Source organism: Bombina bombina, chromosome 3, assembly GCF_027579735.1.
Source record: "Bombina bombina isolate aBomBom1 chromosome 3, aBomBom1.pri, whole genome shotgun sequence".
Lineage (NCBI taxonomy): Eukaryota > Metazoa > Chordata > Amphibia > Anura > Bombinatoridae > Bombina > Bombina bombina.
The window spans coordinates 863,356,248-863,375,075 of record NC_069501.1 but is presented as its reverse complement, the minus strand read 5'-3'; the positions used below and the strand labels follow the sequence as shown (position 1 = coordinate 863,375,075).

The 18,828-nt window shown below is 41.1% G+C and overlaps 1 protein-coding gene across 1 annotated transcript in view; it reads right to left on the bottom strand.

Annotated features, from left to right (window-relative positions):
• The window catches only part of DZIP1 (DAZ interacting zinc finger protein 1), a 281,110-nt gene that overhangs the window by 248,512 nt on the left and 13,770 nt on the right, over nucleotides 1–18,828 (bottom strand). Inside the window, exon 3 of the mRNA XM_053707838.1 lies at nucleotides 16,799–16,883. Within this exon, the coding sequence (XP_053563813.1) occupies nucleotides 16,799–16,883 (85 nt within the window). The remainder of the gene's footprint in view (nucleotides 1–16,798; nucleotides 16,884–18,828) is intronic.

Genomic DNA, 18,828 nt, shown 5'->3' with positions numbered 1-18,828 from the left:
CCGATCCTGAGGAGTATGCTCATAGAGAGGGTCACTGGCATCAAACACGAGACCCCCCGTTTAGCAGGAGGAACTCTCCTTCTCCAAAGAAGATCTCCCCACTGAGAGGTCCCGTCTGGTATGAACCCAGAAGACCAAATTCTTCAAGCAGAATGCTCACTGAGGAACCAAAGGACTAATTGGAAGAAAACTCCAAACCCACGGACCTCCCTAGGACACTCTCTCCCCCCGGGCAAGGAAGCGACAAAGTCAAAACTGCCTGGGAGAGCTTAAAGTGAAGGTAAAGTTACCTAATTGATGATCCTGAATAACATTCTTTGTCCCAAATAAATAAGACTTTCATTCATCAACTTTTTCAAAATTTTCTGTAAATTAAGTTATAGCCGTAAGCAAACTATTTCATAAGCTTAGCCAATTCAACCCGTTTTTTTTTTCTTTATTTTTTCCTGGGTCACGTTCTGAAACCATCCAATTGAAATTCTGGCCGTTAGGCGGCCGTCAAACTACGTCACAAGACTCCTTTTTAAAATGCGCATGCGCTATACTTTTAGTATCCAGATTGAGAACAAAGCACGCTCCGGACCCGCATTACATTGTTGGATTTTAGTGTATCGCATGCGCAGTAGCTTGATCGCATGCGCAGTAGCTTGATCGCATGCGCAGTAGCGTGAGAATTAGCTGATTCGCGCATGCGCATTAGAGACGATCCTCGTGAACGCGCTTTAGAGATCCGTATAGAGCGGGTGGGACCGCTCTATACGTCACAGCAAATAAAATCAGGAAGTTGTGCTTGGGAGGAGTTTTCATGCAAACCGTAAGCAATTATATATAGATAAAAACTGTCAAAATATTTAAAGAATAGTAAAATAAAGTTAGCGATTAGCTTCTTCTACTATTAATTGATGCAATAACGTCTTCCAAGTAAGAAAAATTTACCTTTACTTTAAGAGAGAAAAATTCTCAGAACAAGGAGATCTGAACGGAACACTGGGATTGATTTCCCCAACCGGTATTCCATGTAAGTCTGTTAAGACAGATACACCAACTCCATGCCGAAGTCTCGGCCTCAGCTGTGTATATCACTCTCCAACCCCGCGTCAATGAAGACCAGAAGGGGGACTGGAGGGCTTAACCTGAAGGGTAAATTTCGCAAGATCTCAGGAAAAAATTCCTGTCCATAAGACAAAACAGCATCCAAGATCCACTCTGGTGTCTACACCAGCAACTCCGGTCTAGATCCAACTCTGAGGATCAAAAAGACACGAGAAAAACCCAAAAGGTCTATTAGCAGGTGAAGGTAAGAAACCCATAAAAGCAGAGACCCAGGAACTACAGTAAACTCTGTAAGCAGGATACTGCCACCTTAACCCCCAGATCCTAAGAAGGAAACCTAGGATCAGAACGAGGTCTACTGTAAGATACGGTTCCTAAGAACCGGATTTGCTCAAAAAGGATGAACCAGGAAAGACATCCTTCTTCTTAATCAAAGGAAGGGAGAACCATAGGCCTAGATTTAGAGTTCGGCGTTAGCCGCGAAAACCAGCGTTAGAGGCTCCTAACGCTGGTTTTAGGCTACCGCCGGTATTTGGAGTCACTCAAAATAGGGTCTAACGCTCACTTTTCAGCCGCGACTTTTCCATACCGCAGATCCCCTTACGTCAATTGCGTATCCTATCTTTTCAATGGGATCTTCCTAACGCCGGTATTTAGAGTCGTTTCTGAAGTGAGCGTTAGAGCTCTAACGACAAAACTCCAGCCGCAGGAAAAAAGCAGGAGTTAAGAGCTTTCTGGGCTAACGCCGGTTCATAAAGCTCTTAACTACTGTACCCTAAAGTACACTAACACCCATAAACTAACTATGCACCCCTAAACTGAGGTCCCCCCACATTGCCGCAACTCGATTAAATTTTTTTAACCCCTAATCTGCCGACCGCCACCTACGTTATACTTATGTACCCCTAATCTGCTGCCCCTAACCCCGCTGACCCCTGTATTATATTTATTAACCCCTAACCTGCCCCCCACGTCGCCGCAAGCTACTTACAATAATTAACCCCTAATCTGCCGACCGCAAAGCGCCGCCACCTACGTTATCCTTATGTACCCCTAATCTGCTGCCCCTAACACCGCCGACCCCTATATTATATTTATTAACCCCTAATCTGCCCCCCTCAACGTCGCCGACACCTGCCTACACTTATTAACCCCTAATCTGCCGAGCGGACCTGAGCGCTACTATAATAAAGTTATTAACCCCTAATCCGCCTCACTAACCCTATCATAAATAGTATTAACCCCTAATCTGCCCTCCCTAACATCGCCGACACCTAACTTCAATTATTAACCCCTAATCTGACGACCGGAGCTCATCGCTACTATAATAAATGGATTAACCCCTAAAGCTAAGTCTAACCCTAACACTAACACCCCCCTAACTTAAATATTATTTAAATCTAACGAAATTAATTAACTCTTATTAAATAAATTATTCCTATTTAAAGCTAAATACTTACCTGTAAAATTAATCCTAATATAGCTACAATATAAATTATAATTACATTGTAGCTATTTTAGGATTAATATTTATTTTACAGGCAACTTTGTAATTATTTTAACCAGGTACAATAGCTATTAAATAGTTAAGAACTATTTAATAGTTACCTAGTTAAAATAATAACAAAATTACCTGTAAAATAAGTCCTAACCTAAGTTATAATTAAACCTAACACTACCCTATCAATAAATTAATTAAATAAAATACCTACAATTACCTACAATAAAACCTAACACTACACTATCAATAAATAAATTAAATACAATTTCTACAAATAACTACAATTACATAAACTAACTAAAGTACAAAAAATAAAAAAGAACTAAGTTACAAAAAATAAAAAAATATTTACAAACATAAGAAAAATATTACAACAATTTTAAACTAATTACACCTACTCTAAGCCCCCTAATAAAATAACAAAGACCCCCAAAATAAAAAAATTCCCTACCCTATTCTAAATTAATAAATTTAAAAGCTCTTTTACCTTACCAGCCCTGAACAGGGCCCTTTGCGGGGCATGCCCCAAAAAAATCAGCTCTTTTGCCTGTAAAAAAAAACATACAATACCCCCCCCAACATTACAACCCACCACCCACATACCCCTAATCTAACCCAAACCCCCCTTAAATAAACCTAACACTAAGCCCCTGAAGATCTTCCTACCTTGTCTTCACCTCACCAGGTATCACCGATCCGTCCTGGCATCCGGTGCTGAAGAGGTCCAGAAGAGGCTCCAAAGTCTTCCTCCTATCCGGCAAGAAGAGGACATCCGGACCGGCAAACATCTTCATCCAAGCGGCATCTTCGATCTTCTTCCATCCGGTGCGGAGCGGGTCCATGTTGAAGCAGCCGACGTGGATCCATCCTCTTCTTACGGCGTCTCCCGACGAATGACGGTTCCTTTAAGGGACGTCATCCAAGATGGCGTCCCTCGAATTCCGATTGGCTGATAGGATTCTATCAGCCAATCGGAATTAAGGTAGGAATATTCTGATTGGCTGATGGAATCAGCCAATCAGAATCAAGTTCAATCCGATTGGCTGATCCAATCAGCCAATCAGATAGAGCTCGCATTCTATTGGCTGATCAGAACAGCCAATAGAATGCGAGCTCAATCTGATTGGCTGATTGGATCAGCCAATCGGATTGAACTTGATTCTGATTGGCTGATTCCATCAGCCAATCAGAATATTCCTACCTTAATTCCGATTGGCTGATAGAATCCTATCAGCCAATCGGAATTCGAGGGACGCCATCTTGGATGACGTCCCTTAAAGGAACCGTCATTCGTCGGGAGACGCCGGAAGAAGAGGATGGATCCGCGTCGGCTGCTTCAACATGGACCCGCTCCGCACCGGATGGAAGAAGATCGAAGATGCCGCTTGGATGAAGATGTTTGCCGGTCCGGATGTCCTCTTCTTGCCGGATAGGAGGAAGACTTTGGAGCCTCTTCTGGACCTTTTCAGCACCGGATGCCAGGACGGATCGGTGATACCTGGTGAGGTGAAGACAAGGTAGGAAGATCTTCAGGGGCTTAGTGTTAGGTTTATTTAAGGGGGGTTTGGGTTAAATTAGGGGTATGTGGGTGGTGGGTTGTAATGTTGGGGGGGGGTATTGTATGTTTTTTTTTACAGGCAAAAGAGCTGATTTTCTTGGGGCATGGCCCGCAAAGGGCCCTGTTCAGGGCTGGTAAGGTAAAAGAGCTTTTAAATTTATTAATTTAGAATAGGGTAGGGAATTTTTTTATTTTGGGGGTCTTTGTTATTTTATTAGGGGGCTTAGAGTAGGTGTAATTAGTTTAAAATTGTTGTAATATTTTTCTTATGTTTGTAAATATTTTTTTATTTTTTGTAACTTAGTTCTTTTTTATTTTTTGTACTTTAGTTAGTTTATGTAATTGTAGTTATTTGTAGAAATTGTATTTAATTTATTTATTGATAGTGTAGTGTTAGGTTTTATTGTAGGTAATTGTAGGTATTTTATTTAATTAATTTGATAGGGTAGTGTTAGGTTTAATTATAACTTAGGTTAGGACTTATTTTACAGGTAATTTTGTTATTATTTTAACTAGGTAACTATTAAATAGTTCTTAACTATTTAATAGCTATTGTACCTGGTTAAAATAATTTCAAAGTTGCCTGTAAAATAAATATTAATCCTAAAATAGCTATAATATAATTATAATTTAAATTGTAGCTATATTAGGATTTATTTTACAGGTAAGTATTTAGCTTTAAATAGGAATAATTTATTTAATAAGAGTTAATTAATTTCGTTAGATGTAAATTATATTTAAGTTAGGGGGGTGTTAGTGTTAGGGTTAGACTTAGCTTTAGGGGTTAATCCATTTATTATAGTAGCGATGAGCTCCGGTCGTCAGATTAGGGGTTAATAATTGAAGTTAGGTGTCGGCGATGTTAGGGAGGGCAGATTAGGGGTTAATACTATTTATTATAGGGTTAGTGAGGCGGATTAGGGGTTAATAAGTGTAGGCAGGTGTCGGCGACGTTGAGGGGGGCAGATTAGGGGTTAATAAATATAATATAGGGGTCGGCGGTGTTAGGGGCAGCAGATTAGGGGTACATAAGGATAACGTAGGTGGCGGCGCTTTGCGGTCGGCAGATTAGGGGTTAATTATTGTAAGTAGCTGGCGGCGACGTTGTGGGGGGCAGGTTAGGGGTTAATAAATATAATATAGGGGTCGGCGGTGTTAGGGGCAGCAGATTAGGGGTACATAGGGATAATGTAAGTTGCGGCGGTTTACGGAGCGGAAGATTAGGGGTTAATAATATAATGCAGGGGTCAGCGATAGCGGGGGCGGCAGATTAGGGGTTAATAAGTGTAAGGGTAGGGGTGTTTAGACTCGGGGTACATGTTAGAGTGTTAGGTGCAGACATAGGAAGTGTTTCCCCATAGGAAACAATGGGGCTGCGTTAGGAGCTGAACGCTGCTTTTTTGCAGGTGTTAGTTTTTTTTTCAGCTCAAACAGCCCCATTGTTTCCTATGGGAGAATCGTGCACAAGCACGTTTTTGAGGCTGGCCGCATCCGTAAGCAACTCTGGTATCGAGAGTTGCATTTGCGGTAAAAATGCTCTACGCTCCTTTTTTGGAGCCTAACGCAGCATTTTTTTGGACTCTCGATACCAGAGTTAATTTTATGGTGCGGCCAGAAAAAAGCCCGCGTAGCGTTAACAGCCCATCTACCGCCAAACTCCAAATCTAGGCCTTACATTCTCCAACGAAAAGAAGAACTAGGCTCTGCTTAAAAATCCTAGAACCCAATTAGGACAGGAAGACCATCCCCCTATTAGGGCATGCACCAACAGTGGAGGAAAATATTCCCACAGTGCGATAGATACAAGGACAATGACTCACTTGACAAACTTCCCTTTCTCTGAGAAGACAATTGTCCAGAAAGAAGCCTAGTTCCGGCCTCTAGGACCCCTAGATCCATATGATCCAGTATCAAGCACCCACCCACCCCAGATAATACCTAAACAGGTCCAGCCTGTTAACTAGTATAGATGTCCTGTTGTACCTGGACCGGAAATCTAGAAAAAAAAAAACAACTCCTATAGAAAGAAGGAGTAAACCAAACTAGTATCCACAACAAGTCCTGCCTGTCATCTAGGATACAACGTATGTGCCGGAACAATCCAGGGTGAAACGAAACTCTTAAGTTCCAGCAAAACTAGAACAACTGAATAATCAAATTAAAGAAATTAAGCTCCGAGACTTACATTTTCTTTTTAAATCATCAGAGAAACTATCACCCCGAACAGAAATCTATAAGCTTCCAACAATCTCGACCATCAAAGTCGATAGTGACAAAAAGTCCTTCTAAGTAGAGTTTCTATAACAACCCAGAGCACTAAAAAACAAAAAACTATCCAGAACGGAATAGCAAAGTAAAAGAAAACAGGCAAATGCCCTGAAAAAGAAGTGTGCAAACAAAATACAGGTCCTGCCTGTCATACGACACACATAGAGCTCGGAACTGGGATTCTAAATAAACAATAAAACAAAAAGTAAAACAAGACGACAAGGAATAGGATCCCATCCTCCCCTCGTCTAGTTAAGATCGTTATCAGATTTAGAGGACTGAGATTCAACTGACGGATCAGTACCGAGAACTTCTAACATCGCCAAAACCTCTCTCAGGAGTAAATGCAGGTATGCCAATAAATCTAAATGCTAAGCCCTCCGCAGTCGAAGGACCCAAGTCAGCAGACTCCGACCCTGGAGGTTCTTCTTCTGAAGCCTCAGAGGGAACCGCATCCCCAGAGGACTGATTGGACACAATCGTTATTTTACACGAATGTCCTTGGGCATGAGAGCCTGGATTACCTCTTCGCTTACGCGTAGCAGGAATAGGTAACATCGCTAAGGCCACAGAGATGGCCATGCGGAACTGCGTAGTAACCTCTGGTGGAAAAAAAAACCCTTACAGGCGAAGGAGGATCGGAACTCGGGAAAACTGCATATGTAGGAAGAGAATCTAGGGAACACACCTCACTGGACGAAGAATCCTCAGAGGCGGATGGCTCAATGGTCTCTAACATCTCAACATTGGTTGATGAGAACACCCTATTGCGGAATACGGAACATAATTGAGAGCGCTGGATTATCCGGGCCTCCTCACAATATACACAGGCAGTGTTCCCCCTAAGCCCAGTTTTGTGTGCAGCCCAGCAATGAAACAGTTAACAAGAGAACCATACTTTAAAGTCTGCATTGTGCAGTGTTTGCTAATTGCAGGGTGTGGTTGCCTAATTAACTATTTCATTGCTGGGCAGCACAGAAAACTGGCCTTAGAGGGAACACTGTACACAGGTATCAAATTCTGTATCGGAGGGATCCCCCTCTAAAAAATCTGAAACCTCCATAACTCGTCTATAGAAAATTATAGAAAAAGAAAAAACAACTGGCACCTTATACACTCAATTGCTGGGGCACTCACCACCTCCTATGACCCAGACAGATAGAGAAGATGCTCCTCTCCACAGACACCTGGTCAGGAATCGGAAGCGGGGGGAGGAAATGTGACCACTCCCGGTCACATGGTGCTCATGCAGGACCTGGCCCTGATAAGGATAAAGCGTGCCATCTTAATATAAAGAAACTGCGCAGCTCTCAAAATGAAAATAACCTGTACGTTCCGTATCAGCGTAAGAGCCCAAACGTTTTTACACAGAAGCAGTCGAAATCACATAACAAATATGATTAAAAACCCCCACTGTTCAATAATCCCCCTCAGGAGATATTAAGAGGCTGACAAGACTACTTAAAACTCCAGTCCCATCTCGAAGGGCATATACCCTTCCTAAGGAACTACTCCGAAATCTTCTGACACTTCTCTGTCAACCTCCTGTGACAAAAGGCAAAGAATGACTGGGGGATGAGAGAAGTGGGGGAGGTATTTAAGCCTTTGGCTGGGGTGTCTTTGCCTCCTCCTGGTGGCCAAGTTCTGTATTCTCACAAGTTAGGAATAAAGCTGTGGACTCTCCTCATATTAACAAGGAAATAAAAAAGGCTGAGAATTACCAATGAATCATTTTTTCCCGCTCATGGTAGTGACATATTCAGGGCTAATGGGAACTACTGTGTGTTTTGCTGGAGTTGACAGAAATTTCTCATACATCTTTAGGAGACCTCTTCCTACAAATAACCCTGAGATACTAATAACCCTATCCTTCCTGCCAGCATCAGTTTATATACAGCTAAACTAGCAAATTTTTGACAAGAGAGTCTTAGTAAACAATTCTTAGTAAAATATGCAAAACCTTCATTTCAAAAGCTGCTTACTATGATACAATCAGATTAAAATAATAAAACTTGTTAATGATGGCAATGTGGCTGTTATTGTATTATTGTAGTTACCTTACTCTCTTTAACAGAGCCCCTTAATCATGATTCTGTTTTAGAAGGCTTTTTCCCCAATGCATTTGCAAAAATGAATCACTGATTCAGTGATAGCTTTTACGGTAGATAAGCCTTGTAAATACCTTGCAACTGTCCCGGATCTTGCATGATTATAACAGGTTGGTAGGTCTGCAGAACAAACAACTCTTCAGACAAAGCAGAGCTAAAATCAACATGTTACTCGAAAGAGGTAGAAAAAGAACTGGCTGCATCAGTTCCGCATTGTTATCAAAGATACAGATAGAGGGGACCAACAAGCCTTAAACATACAGCATTACAAGGCTGCTAGTGATAAAATTACTTGGCACTGAGTTACTCAATTCTACTATTAGGTTCATTGATTGTGCTGCTGGCTTCTCTCTACTAGCCCCTACAGTGTTATTCTGCCTGTGCGTAATCACTGCTCTAATTTCTCACTAATTCTTTGGGTATGGGGTCCTCCTGACATCTAGTGTGTTGATCCTGTGCAGGATTTACAGTTCCTCTGCCAGGTCCCACACCAGGCAAACTATGCACTTAAGGAACCACTTAGCCAAGCCCGGAGAGCTGCTACTGAGTCTGGATTCCTGGTTAAGCTCAATTCTGGTGAAAGTCACAGGGAAGCTAAAGGGCAGGAGAATCCACACAAATTATTTAAATACCTTCACCTTTTGAACACATTTGCCATAAAACACCAAGTTGTCTAAAGTGATTCATGGGCACAGAGCTTTTCAGTACAGAAGTGTAGGTGCCCAGAAAGAGGTCATTTCACAACATGATTGCCACTGAATGCTGTCAAGTATGTAATTGAACAATCCCAGGATTAAAGGGACAGTCTAGTCCAAAATAAACTTTCATGATTCAGATAGGGCATGTAATTTTAAACAATTTTCCCATTTACTTTTATCACCAATGTTGCTTTGTTCTCTTGGTATTCTTAGTTGAAAGCTTAACCTAGGAGGTTCATATGCTAATTTCTTAGACCTTGAAGGCCGCCTCTTAAGAATGCATTAACAGGTTTTTCACCACCAGAGAGTGTTAGTTCATGAATTTCTTATAGATAACACTGTGCTCATGCACGTGAAGTTACCTTGGAGCTATCACTGATTGGCTAAACTGCAAGTCTGTCAAAAGAACTGAAAAAAGGGGAAGTTTGCAGAGGCTCAGATACAAGATAATCACAGAGGTAAAAATATATATAAATATAGCTGTGTTGGTTATGCAAAACTGGGGAATGGGTAAAAACATAATTTATGCTTACCTGATAAATTTATTTCTCTTGTAGTGTATCCAGTCCACGGATCATCCATTACTTGTGGGATATTCTCCTTCCCAACAGGAAGTTGCAAGAGGATCACCCACAGCAGAGCTGCTATATAGCTCCTCCCCCAGCTGTCATATCCAGTCATTCGACCGAAAACAAACTGAGAAAGGAGAAACCATAGGGTGCAGTGGTGACTGTAGTTTAATTAAAATTTAGACCTGCCTTAAAAGGACAGGGCGGGCCGTGGACTGGATACACTACAAGAGAAATAAATTTATCAGGTAAGCATAAATTATGTTTTCTCTTGTTAAGTGTATCCAGTCCACGGATCATCCATTACTTGTGGGATACCAATACCAAAGCTAAAGTACACGGATGATGGAAGGGACAAGGCAGGATTAAGCGGAAGGAACCACTGCCTGAAGAACCTTTCTCCCAAAAACAGCCTCCGAAGAAGCAAAAGTATCAAATTTGTAAAATTTGGAAAAGGTGTGAAGCGAAGACCAAGTCGCGGCCTTGCAAATCTGTTCAACAGAGGCCTCATTTTTAAAGGCCCAGGTGGAAGCCACAGCTCTAGTAGAATGAGCTGTAATGCTTTCAAGGGGCTGCTTTCCAGCAGTCTCATACGCTAGGCGTATTACGCTCCGAAGCCAAAAGGAAAGAGAGGTTGCCGAAGCTTTTTGACCTCTCCTCTGTCCAGAGTAAACGACAAACAGGGAAGATGTTTGACGAAAATCTTTAGTAGCCTGTAAGTAAAACTTCAAGGCACGGACTACGTCCAGATTATGCAAAAGACGTTCCTTCTTTGAAGAAGGATTAGGACACAATGATGGAACAACAATCTCTTGATTGATATTCCTGTTAGAAACCACCTTAGGTAAAAACCCAGGTTTGGTACGCAGAACTACCTTGTCTGAATGAAAAATCAGATAAGGAGAATCACATTGTAAGGCAGATAGCTCAGAGACTCTCCGAGCCGAGGAAATAGCCATCAAAAACAGAACTTTCCAAGATAAAAGTTTAATATCAATGGAATGAAGGGGTTCAAACGGAACTCCTTGAAGAACCTTAAGAACCAAGTTTAAGCTCCACGGGGTAGCAACAGGTTTAAACACAGGCTTAATTCTAACCAAAGCCTGGCAAAATGCCTGGACGTCTGGAACCTCTGCCAGACGCTTGTGCAAAGGAATAAACAGAGCAGAAATCTGTCCCTTTAAGGAACTAGCCGATAATCCTTTGTCCAAGCCCTCTTGGAGAAAGGACAATATTCTAGGAATCCTAACCTTACTCCATGAGTAATTCTTGGATTCACACCAATAAAGATATTTACTCCATATCTTGTGGTAGATTTTCCTGGTAACAGGCATTCGTGCCTGTATTAAAGTATTATTGACTGACTCGGAGAAGCCACGCTTTAATAGAATCAAGCGTTCAATCTCCATGCAGTCAGTCTCAGAGAAATTAGATTTGGATGATTGAAAGGACCTTGTATCAGAAGGTCCTGTCTTAGAGGCAGAGTCCATGGTGGAAAGGATGACATGTCCACTAGGTCTGCATACCAAGTCCTGCGTGGCCACGCAGTCGCTATCAGAATCACAGATGCTCTCTCCTGCTTGATTTTGGCAATCAGTCGAGGGAGCAGAGGAAACGGTGGAAACACATAAGCCAGGTTGAAGAACCAAGTCGCTGCTAGAGCATCTATCAGCGTCGCTTCTGGGTCCCTGGACCTGGATCCGTAACAAGGAAGCTTGGCGTTCTGGCGAGACGCCATGAGATCCAACTCTGGTTTGCCCCAACGATGAATCAATTGAGTTCCCACTCCCCCGGATGGAAAATCCGCCTCCCAGTTCTCCACGCCTGGGATATGGATTGCTGACAGGTGGCAAGAGTGGTACTCTGCCCAGCAAATTATTTTTGAGACTTCTAACATCGCTAGGGAACTCCTGGTTCCCCCTTGATGGTTGATGTAAGCCACAGTCGTGATGTTGTCCGACTGAAATCTGATGAACCTCAGTGTTGCTAACTGAGGCCAAGCCAGAAGAGCATTGAATATCGCTCTTAACTCCAGAATATTTATTGGAAGGAGTTTCTCGATCCCTGTGCCTTCAGGGAGTTCCAGACTGCACCCCAACCTAGAAGGCTGGCATCTGTTGTTACAATTGTCCAATCTGGCCTGCGAAAGGTCATACCCTTGGACAGGTGTACCCGAGACAACCACCAGAGAAGAGAATCTCTGGTCTCTTGATCCAGATTTAGCAGAGGGGACAAATCTGTGTAATCCCCATTCCACTGACTCAGCATGCATAATTGCAGCGGTCTGAGATGAAGGCGCGCAAATGGCACTATGTCCATTGTCGCTACCATTAAGCCGATTACCTCCATACACTGAGCTACCGAAGGGCGCGGAATGGAGTGAAGAACACAGCAAGCATTTAGAAGTTTTGATAACCTGGACTCCGTCAGGTAAATTTTCATTTCTACAGAATCTATAAGAGTCCCTAAGAAGGAGACTCTTGTGAGTGGGGATAGAGAACTCTTTTCCTCGTTCACTTTCCACCCGTGCGACCTCAGGAATGCCAGAACTATCTCTGTATGAGACTTGGCAACTTGAAAGCTTGACTCCTGTATCAGGATGTAGTCTAGATACGGAGCCACCGCTATGCCTCGCGGTCTTAGAACCGCCAGAAGTGAGCCCAGAACCTTTGTAAAGATTCTCGGGGCTGTAGCCAACCCTAAGGGAAGAGCTACAAATTGGTAATGCCTGTCTAGAAAGGCAAACCTTAGAAACCGATGATGATCTTTGTGAATCGGTATGTGAAGGTAGGCATCCTTTAAGTCCACTGTGGTCATGTACTGACCTTCTTGGATCATGGGTAGGATGGTCCGAATAGTTTCCATTTTGAAAGATGGAACTCTGAGGAATTTGTTTAAGATCTTTAGATCCAAAATTGGTCTGAAGGTTCCCTCTTTCTTGGGAACCACAAACAGATTTGAATAAAAACCCTGTCCTTGTTCCGTCCGCGGAACTGGATGATCACTCCCATAACTAGGAGGTCTTGCACACAGCGTAGGAATGCCTCTTTCTTTATCTGATTTGCAGATAGATGAAATTACCCTTGTGGAGGGGAAGCTTTGAAGTCCAGAAGATATCCCTGAGATATGATCTCCAACGCCCAGGGATCCTGAACATCTCTTGCCCACGCCTGGGCGAAGAGAGAAAGTCTGCCCCCTACTAGATCCGTCGCCGGATAGGGGGCCGTTCCTTCATGCTGTCTTAGAGGCAGCAGCAGGCTTTCTGGCCTGCTTGCCTTTGTTCCAGGACTGGTTAGGTTTCCAGGCCTGCTTAGATTGAGCAAAAGTTCCCTCTTGTTTTGAAGCGGAGGAAGTTGATGCTGCACCTGCCTTGAAATTTCGAAAGGCACAAAAATTAGACTGTTTGGCCTTTGCTTTGGCCCTGTCCTGAGGAAGGGTGTGACCCTTATCTCCAGTAATGTCAGCAATAATTTCCTTCAAACCAGGCCCGAATAAGGTCTGCCCCTTGAAAGGAATGTTGAGTAATTTAGACTTCGAAGTCACGTCAGCTGACCAGGATTTAAGCCATAGCGCCCTACGCGCTTGGATGGCGAATTCGGAATTCTTAGCCGTTAGTTTAGTCAAATGAACAATGGCATCAGAAACAAATGAGTTAGCTAGCTTAAGTGTTCTAAGCTTGTCAATAATTTCAGTCAATGGAGCTGTATGGATGGCCTCTTCCAGGGCCTCAAACCAGAATGCCGCCGCGGCCGTGACAGGCGCAATGCATGCAAGGGGCTGTAAAATAAAACCTTGTTGAATAAACATTTTCTTAAGGTAACCCTCCAATTTTTTATCCATTGGATCTGAAAAAGCACAACTGTCCTCAACCGGGATAGTGGTACGCTTTGCTAAAGTAGAAACTGCTCCCTCCACCTTAGGGACCGTCTGCCATAAGTCCCGTGTAGTGGCGTCTATTGGAAACATTTTTCTAAATATAGAAGGTGGGGAAAAAGGCACACCCGGTCTATCCCACTCCTTGCTAATAATTTCTGTAAGCCTTTTAGGTATAGGAAAAACATCAGTACACACCGGCACCGCATAGTATTTATCCAGCCTACACAATTTCTCTGGTACTGAAACTGTGTTACAGTCATTCAGAGCAGCTAATACCTCCCCAAGCAACACACAGAGGTTCTCAAGCTTAAATTTAAAATTAGAAATCTCTGAATCAGGTTTCCCCGAATCAGAGATGTCACCCACAGACTGAAGCTCTCCGTCCTCATGATCTGCATATTGTGACGCAGTATCTGACATGGCCCTTACAGCATCTGCGCGCTCTGTATTTCTCCTAACCCCAGAGCAATCACGCTTGCCTCTTAATTCAGGCAACCTGGATAATACCTCTGACAGGGTATTATTCATGATTGCAGCCATGTCCTGCAAGGTAATCGCTATGGGCGTCCCTGATGTAATTGGCGCCATATTAGCGTGCATCCCCTGAGCGGGAGGCGAAGGGTCTGACACGTGGGGAGAGTTAGTCGGCATAACTTCCCCCTCGTCAGAATCTTCTGGTGATATTTCTTTTACATTTAATGACTGATCTTTACTGTTTAAGGTGAAATCAATACATTTAGTACACATTCTCCTATGGGGCTCCACCATGGCTTTCAAATATAATGAACAAGTAGTTTCCTCTGTGTCAGACATGTTTAAACAGACTAGCAATGAGACTAGCAAGCTTGGAAAACACTTTAAACAAGTTTACAAGCAATATAAAAAATGTTACTGCACCTTTAAGAAACACAAATGTTGTCAAAATTTGAAATAACAGTGAAAAAAGGCAGTTACACTAACGAAATTTTTACAGTGTATGTAACAAGTTAGCAGAGCATTGCACCCACTTGCAAATGGATGATTAACCCCTTAATACCCAAAACAGAATAATAAATGACAAAAACGTTTTTTCAAACAGTCACAACAACTGCCACAGCCCTACTGTGGCTTTTTACCTCCCTCAAAAATGACTTTGAAGCCTTTTGAGCCCTCCAGAGATGTCCTGGATCATGCAGGAAGAAGCTGGATGTCTGTGTCTGTAATTTTTGCTGTGCAAAAAACCGGCAAAATAGGCCCCTCCCACTCATATTACAACAGTGGAAAGCCTAAGGAAACTGTTTCTAGGCAAAATTCAAGCCAGCCATGTGGAAAAAAACTAGGCCCCAATAAGTTTTATCACCAAATACATATAAAAACGATTAAACATGCCAGCAAACGTTTTATATTACATTTTTATAAGAGTATGTATCTCTATTAATAAGCCTGATACCAGTCGCTCTCACTGCATTTAAGGCTTTACTTACATTAGTTCGGTATCAGCAGCATTTTCTAGCAAATTCCATCCCTAGAAAAATATTTTAACTGCACATACCTTATTGCAGGAAAACCTGCACGCCATTCCCTCTCTGAAGTTACCTCACTCCTCAGAATATGTGAGAACAGCCATGGATCTTAGTTACTTCTGCTAAGATCATAGAAAACGCAGGCAGATTCTTCTTCTAAATACTGCCTGAGATAAACAGTACACTCCGGCACCATTTAAAAATAACAAACTTTTGATTGAAGAATAAACTAAGTATAAAACACCACACTCCTCTTACGACCTCCATCTTGGTTAAGGCTTGCAAGAGAATGACTGGATATGACAGCTGGGGGAGGAGCTATATAGCAGCTCTGCTGTGGGTGATCCTCTTGCAACTTCCTGTTGGGAAGGAGAATATCCCACAAGTAATGGATGATCCGTGGACTGGATACACCTAGCAAGAGAAAAAGGGATTATCTATCTTTTAAAACAATAACAATTCTGGTGTAGACTGTCCCTTTAATAGTTATTTTTTGTGAATAATAAGTGGCCCTGCAATTAATAAATGTTCATATTTGTGTAAATAGATGCCAAAGAGTTATCCACTGCCATTTGTGTATATAATATAAAATCATATGAACAAATCTGTCAAACCATATATATATATATATATATATATATATATATATATATATAAAATTACTTTAAGTGTTCTTTTATTTATTATAAAGAAAACACGAAGTATACACTGCCCAGTTTAAATGAATAGTTTATTCAAAAATAAACTTTCATGATTCAGATAGACCATGCAATTTTAAGCAGCTTTCTAATTTATTCCTATTGTGAAATTTTCTTTGTTCTCTTGCTATCTTTATTTGAATGTAAGCTTAGGAGCCAGCCCTTTTTTAGTTCAGAATCTGGGTAGCACTTGCTGATTGGTGGCTACATTTAGACACAAATCAGAAAGTGCTACCCATGTTCTAAACCAAAAATGGGCCTGCTCCTATGCTTACATTCTTGCTTTTTCAAATAAAGATAGCAAGAGAATGAAGAAAAATGTATAAATAGGAGTAAATTAGAAAGTTGCTTAAAATTGTCTGCTCCACTTCCTACCAAAAAAAAAAAAAAAAGAAAAGAAAAAACCCAACATAAGGTGATTTAAGGTTGTTTGTTTTTCGGACTTTAAGAAAAGTAATCTCTTCTTGGAGAAGACTATGGGCTAGATGCCATCAAATACAATCTTTTTTTTTTTTTTTTTTTTCCTCTTGTTTATTGGGCTGAAATTGTGTGAACCTTCAGATGATGATAACTCTTTTTTGTTGTTGTTCTTTTTTTTTATGTGAGCCAAGTCCGTATTATTGTATACCATTACTTTTTGTTGGTTAATAAAGAATAAATTTAAAAAAAAAAAAATTCTCTGCTCCATCTGAATCGAAAGTTTAAATTTGAATAGACTATGAGCGGCAATGAAGCAATCTGCCACCAGCATTATACTTTTAAAACCATGTCTAAAAAAAAAAAAAGAAACAATATCTATTACTTTTCCTAAAAACATCATATAATGGATGTATACATTACCAACCCCTTATACATCTAAATCTAGACAAAGAAATGCTTTATGCTATACTCATAAATTACCTTTATAAGAGTATTTTTTTTTAATTTATTTATTTTTTTTAAAAACCCATACAAAAAAACAACTTACCATGGCTTGCAGTTTCCTGATGTCTCCTTTGCATGTGACTTTGCAAAAAGGAATAGTTCATAAATGCTTTATCACAATGCAGACACTATAAAAGAAAATATGCTTAAAATACTGCAGCATTGTTAGCAAAATACAAATTTAAAAAAAAATTAAAAAAAAAACACAAACAACGCCACAATGGTGATCAGTTTAATAAACTGGCAGATTGAAATGTTCAGGTCTTGGAAACGTTATTTCTAAGTTTTGTTTCTAAATGATAGTGTTACACTATGGCCTAAAAATGTGGACAACTGACCATCACACCTATATGGGCATTAAAGTGGAGCACTATGCTACCACTTGATGATGACTTCCTTGTGCAAAAGACCCACTGACCACACACCTTTAACAGCATTATTATTCTGCATAATCCTATTAGATTTCAAAGTTGCATTCTTGTATTCTGCCCAATTTGAAGACTTTTTTGGCTATAAATACAAATAATCTGTCACTTTTTTTTTGGAATGCTGCCCACACGTCAGGAATTGGCAAATTATTTAGCATACCAGTCTATCCATTTATGTAGCCACTGAGAATCAAGATACTTTTTATATTGTTCTTTGAGCAAAAAAATAAATAAAAAGTATATCAACTATTTCTGCGTGGGTGAATCAAAAAGAGAATATAGAAAATCCCCAAGACGTTGCCACAAATCGCACAAGGTGTGTTTTAGACATATATGTTACATATGCCAATGGATGATAAATTATAGGAGCCAGTCACACACAAACACAATATAAAATGCTGATTTATTGAGTGCCTAAATACTAAATATTTTTGCAAAAATAAATAAAAGCTGGTAAAATGTTTAATTAAGGATTAAAATCATTATAGTTCTAAATAGAGTATATCGCCTTTTTGCTTCTTGAAGTATTTATAAACCTACAAGACATTTTCAGGGCTCTTAAAGAGGCATGGTACCCATTTTTTTCCCCATGTATAAAAAAGAGCAACAGTTAAACATGTTAAGAGTAATTTTAGCATGAAAAATAAAAGCTGTTTAAACTTAATGGGCTAGATTACAAGTGAGGCGCAAACGGTTTACTAAACTAAAAACTTGCACAAAACACTTCAGCAATACATTACAAAGTACAGCTACACTCATATTAACACTGTCTAATAAAAATGATTTAAAAAAATATTGCACAAAAAAAGTTATAAGAGCTCAAAAGATATGAGATCTTGGGTGTTAGGAAAAAAAGGCAGGCAAAGGGTTTTAACATTGAGACACATACAGTGGATATAAAAAGTCTACACACCCCTATAACATTCGCCAGCCCAGTGGTCGGGAATCAAGAGGAGAGGTGACCCCTGTTGTGGAACAAGAGATAATAGATTATCTCGCAAGGTTTGACACCCCTACACTAAACAAAGAAGAAGCAGACCGCTTAGAGAGGCCATTCACAGCAGAAGAGATAGCTTTGGCAGTTAAAGATCTCCCTACGGGTAAGAGCCCTGGTCCGGATGGATTTGGCATCAAATATTATAAGTCATTTCTGGATGTGTTGACACCTCACTTGCTCAAGATGTTTAATCTTCTAACGGAGAATCTGGTCTTGCCCAGTACGATGCTTGAGGAATTCATCACTGTAATTCCCAAGCCTGGCAAATCTGCTGATATTGCTGGGAACTATAGACCAATCTCTCTCCTCAACTCTGATATCAAGGTCCTAGCGAAGCTCATCGCCAACTGGCTCAGAAATCTTTTGCCACGTTTGATATCTGTGGACCAGACTGGCTTTATCCCATCCAGAGAGGCAAGGGATAATACCTCAAGGGTTATTCAACTGATCTCCCATGCCTGGGCGGAATCCGTGCCGTTGGCATTAGTGTCAACGGATGTGGAGAAAGCCTTTGATCGGGTCAATTGGATGTTTATGAAGCACACACTAGGGAAATTTGGATTCGGACCGGGTTTTATTCAAAGGATTTTCTCCTTGTACTCATCGCCTTCGGCGAGGGTGCGGGTCAATGGTACACTCTCTGAACCG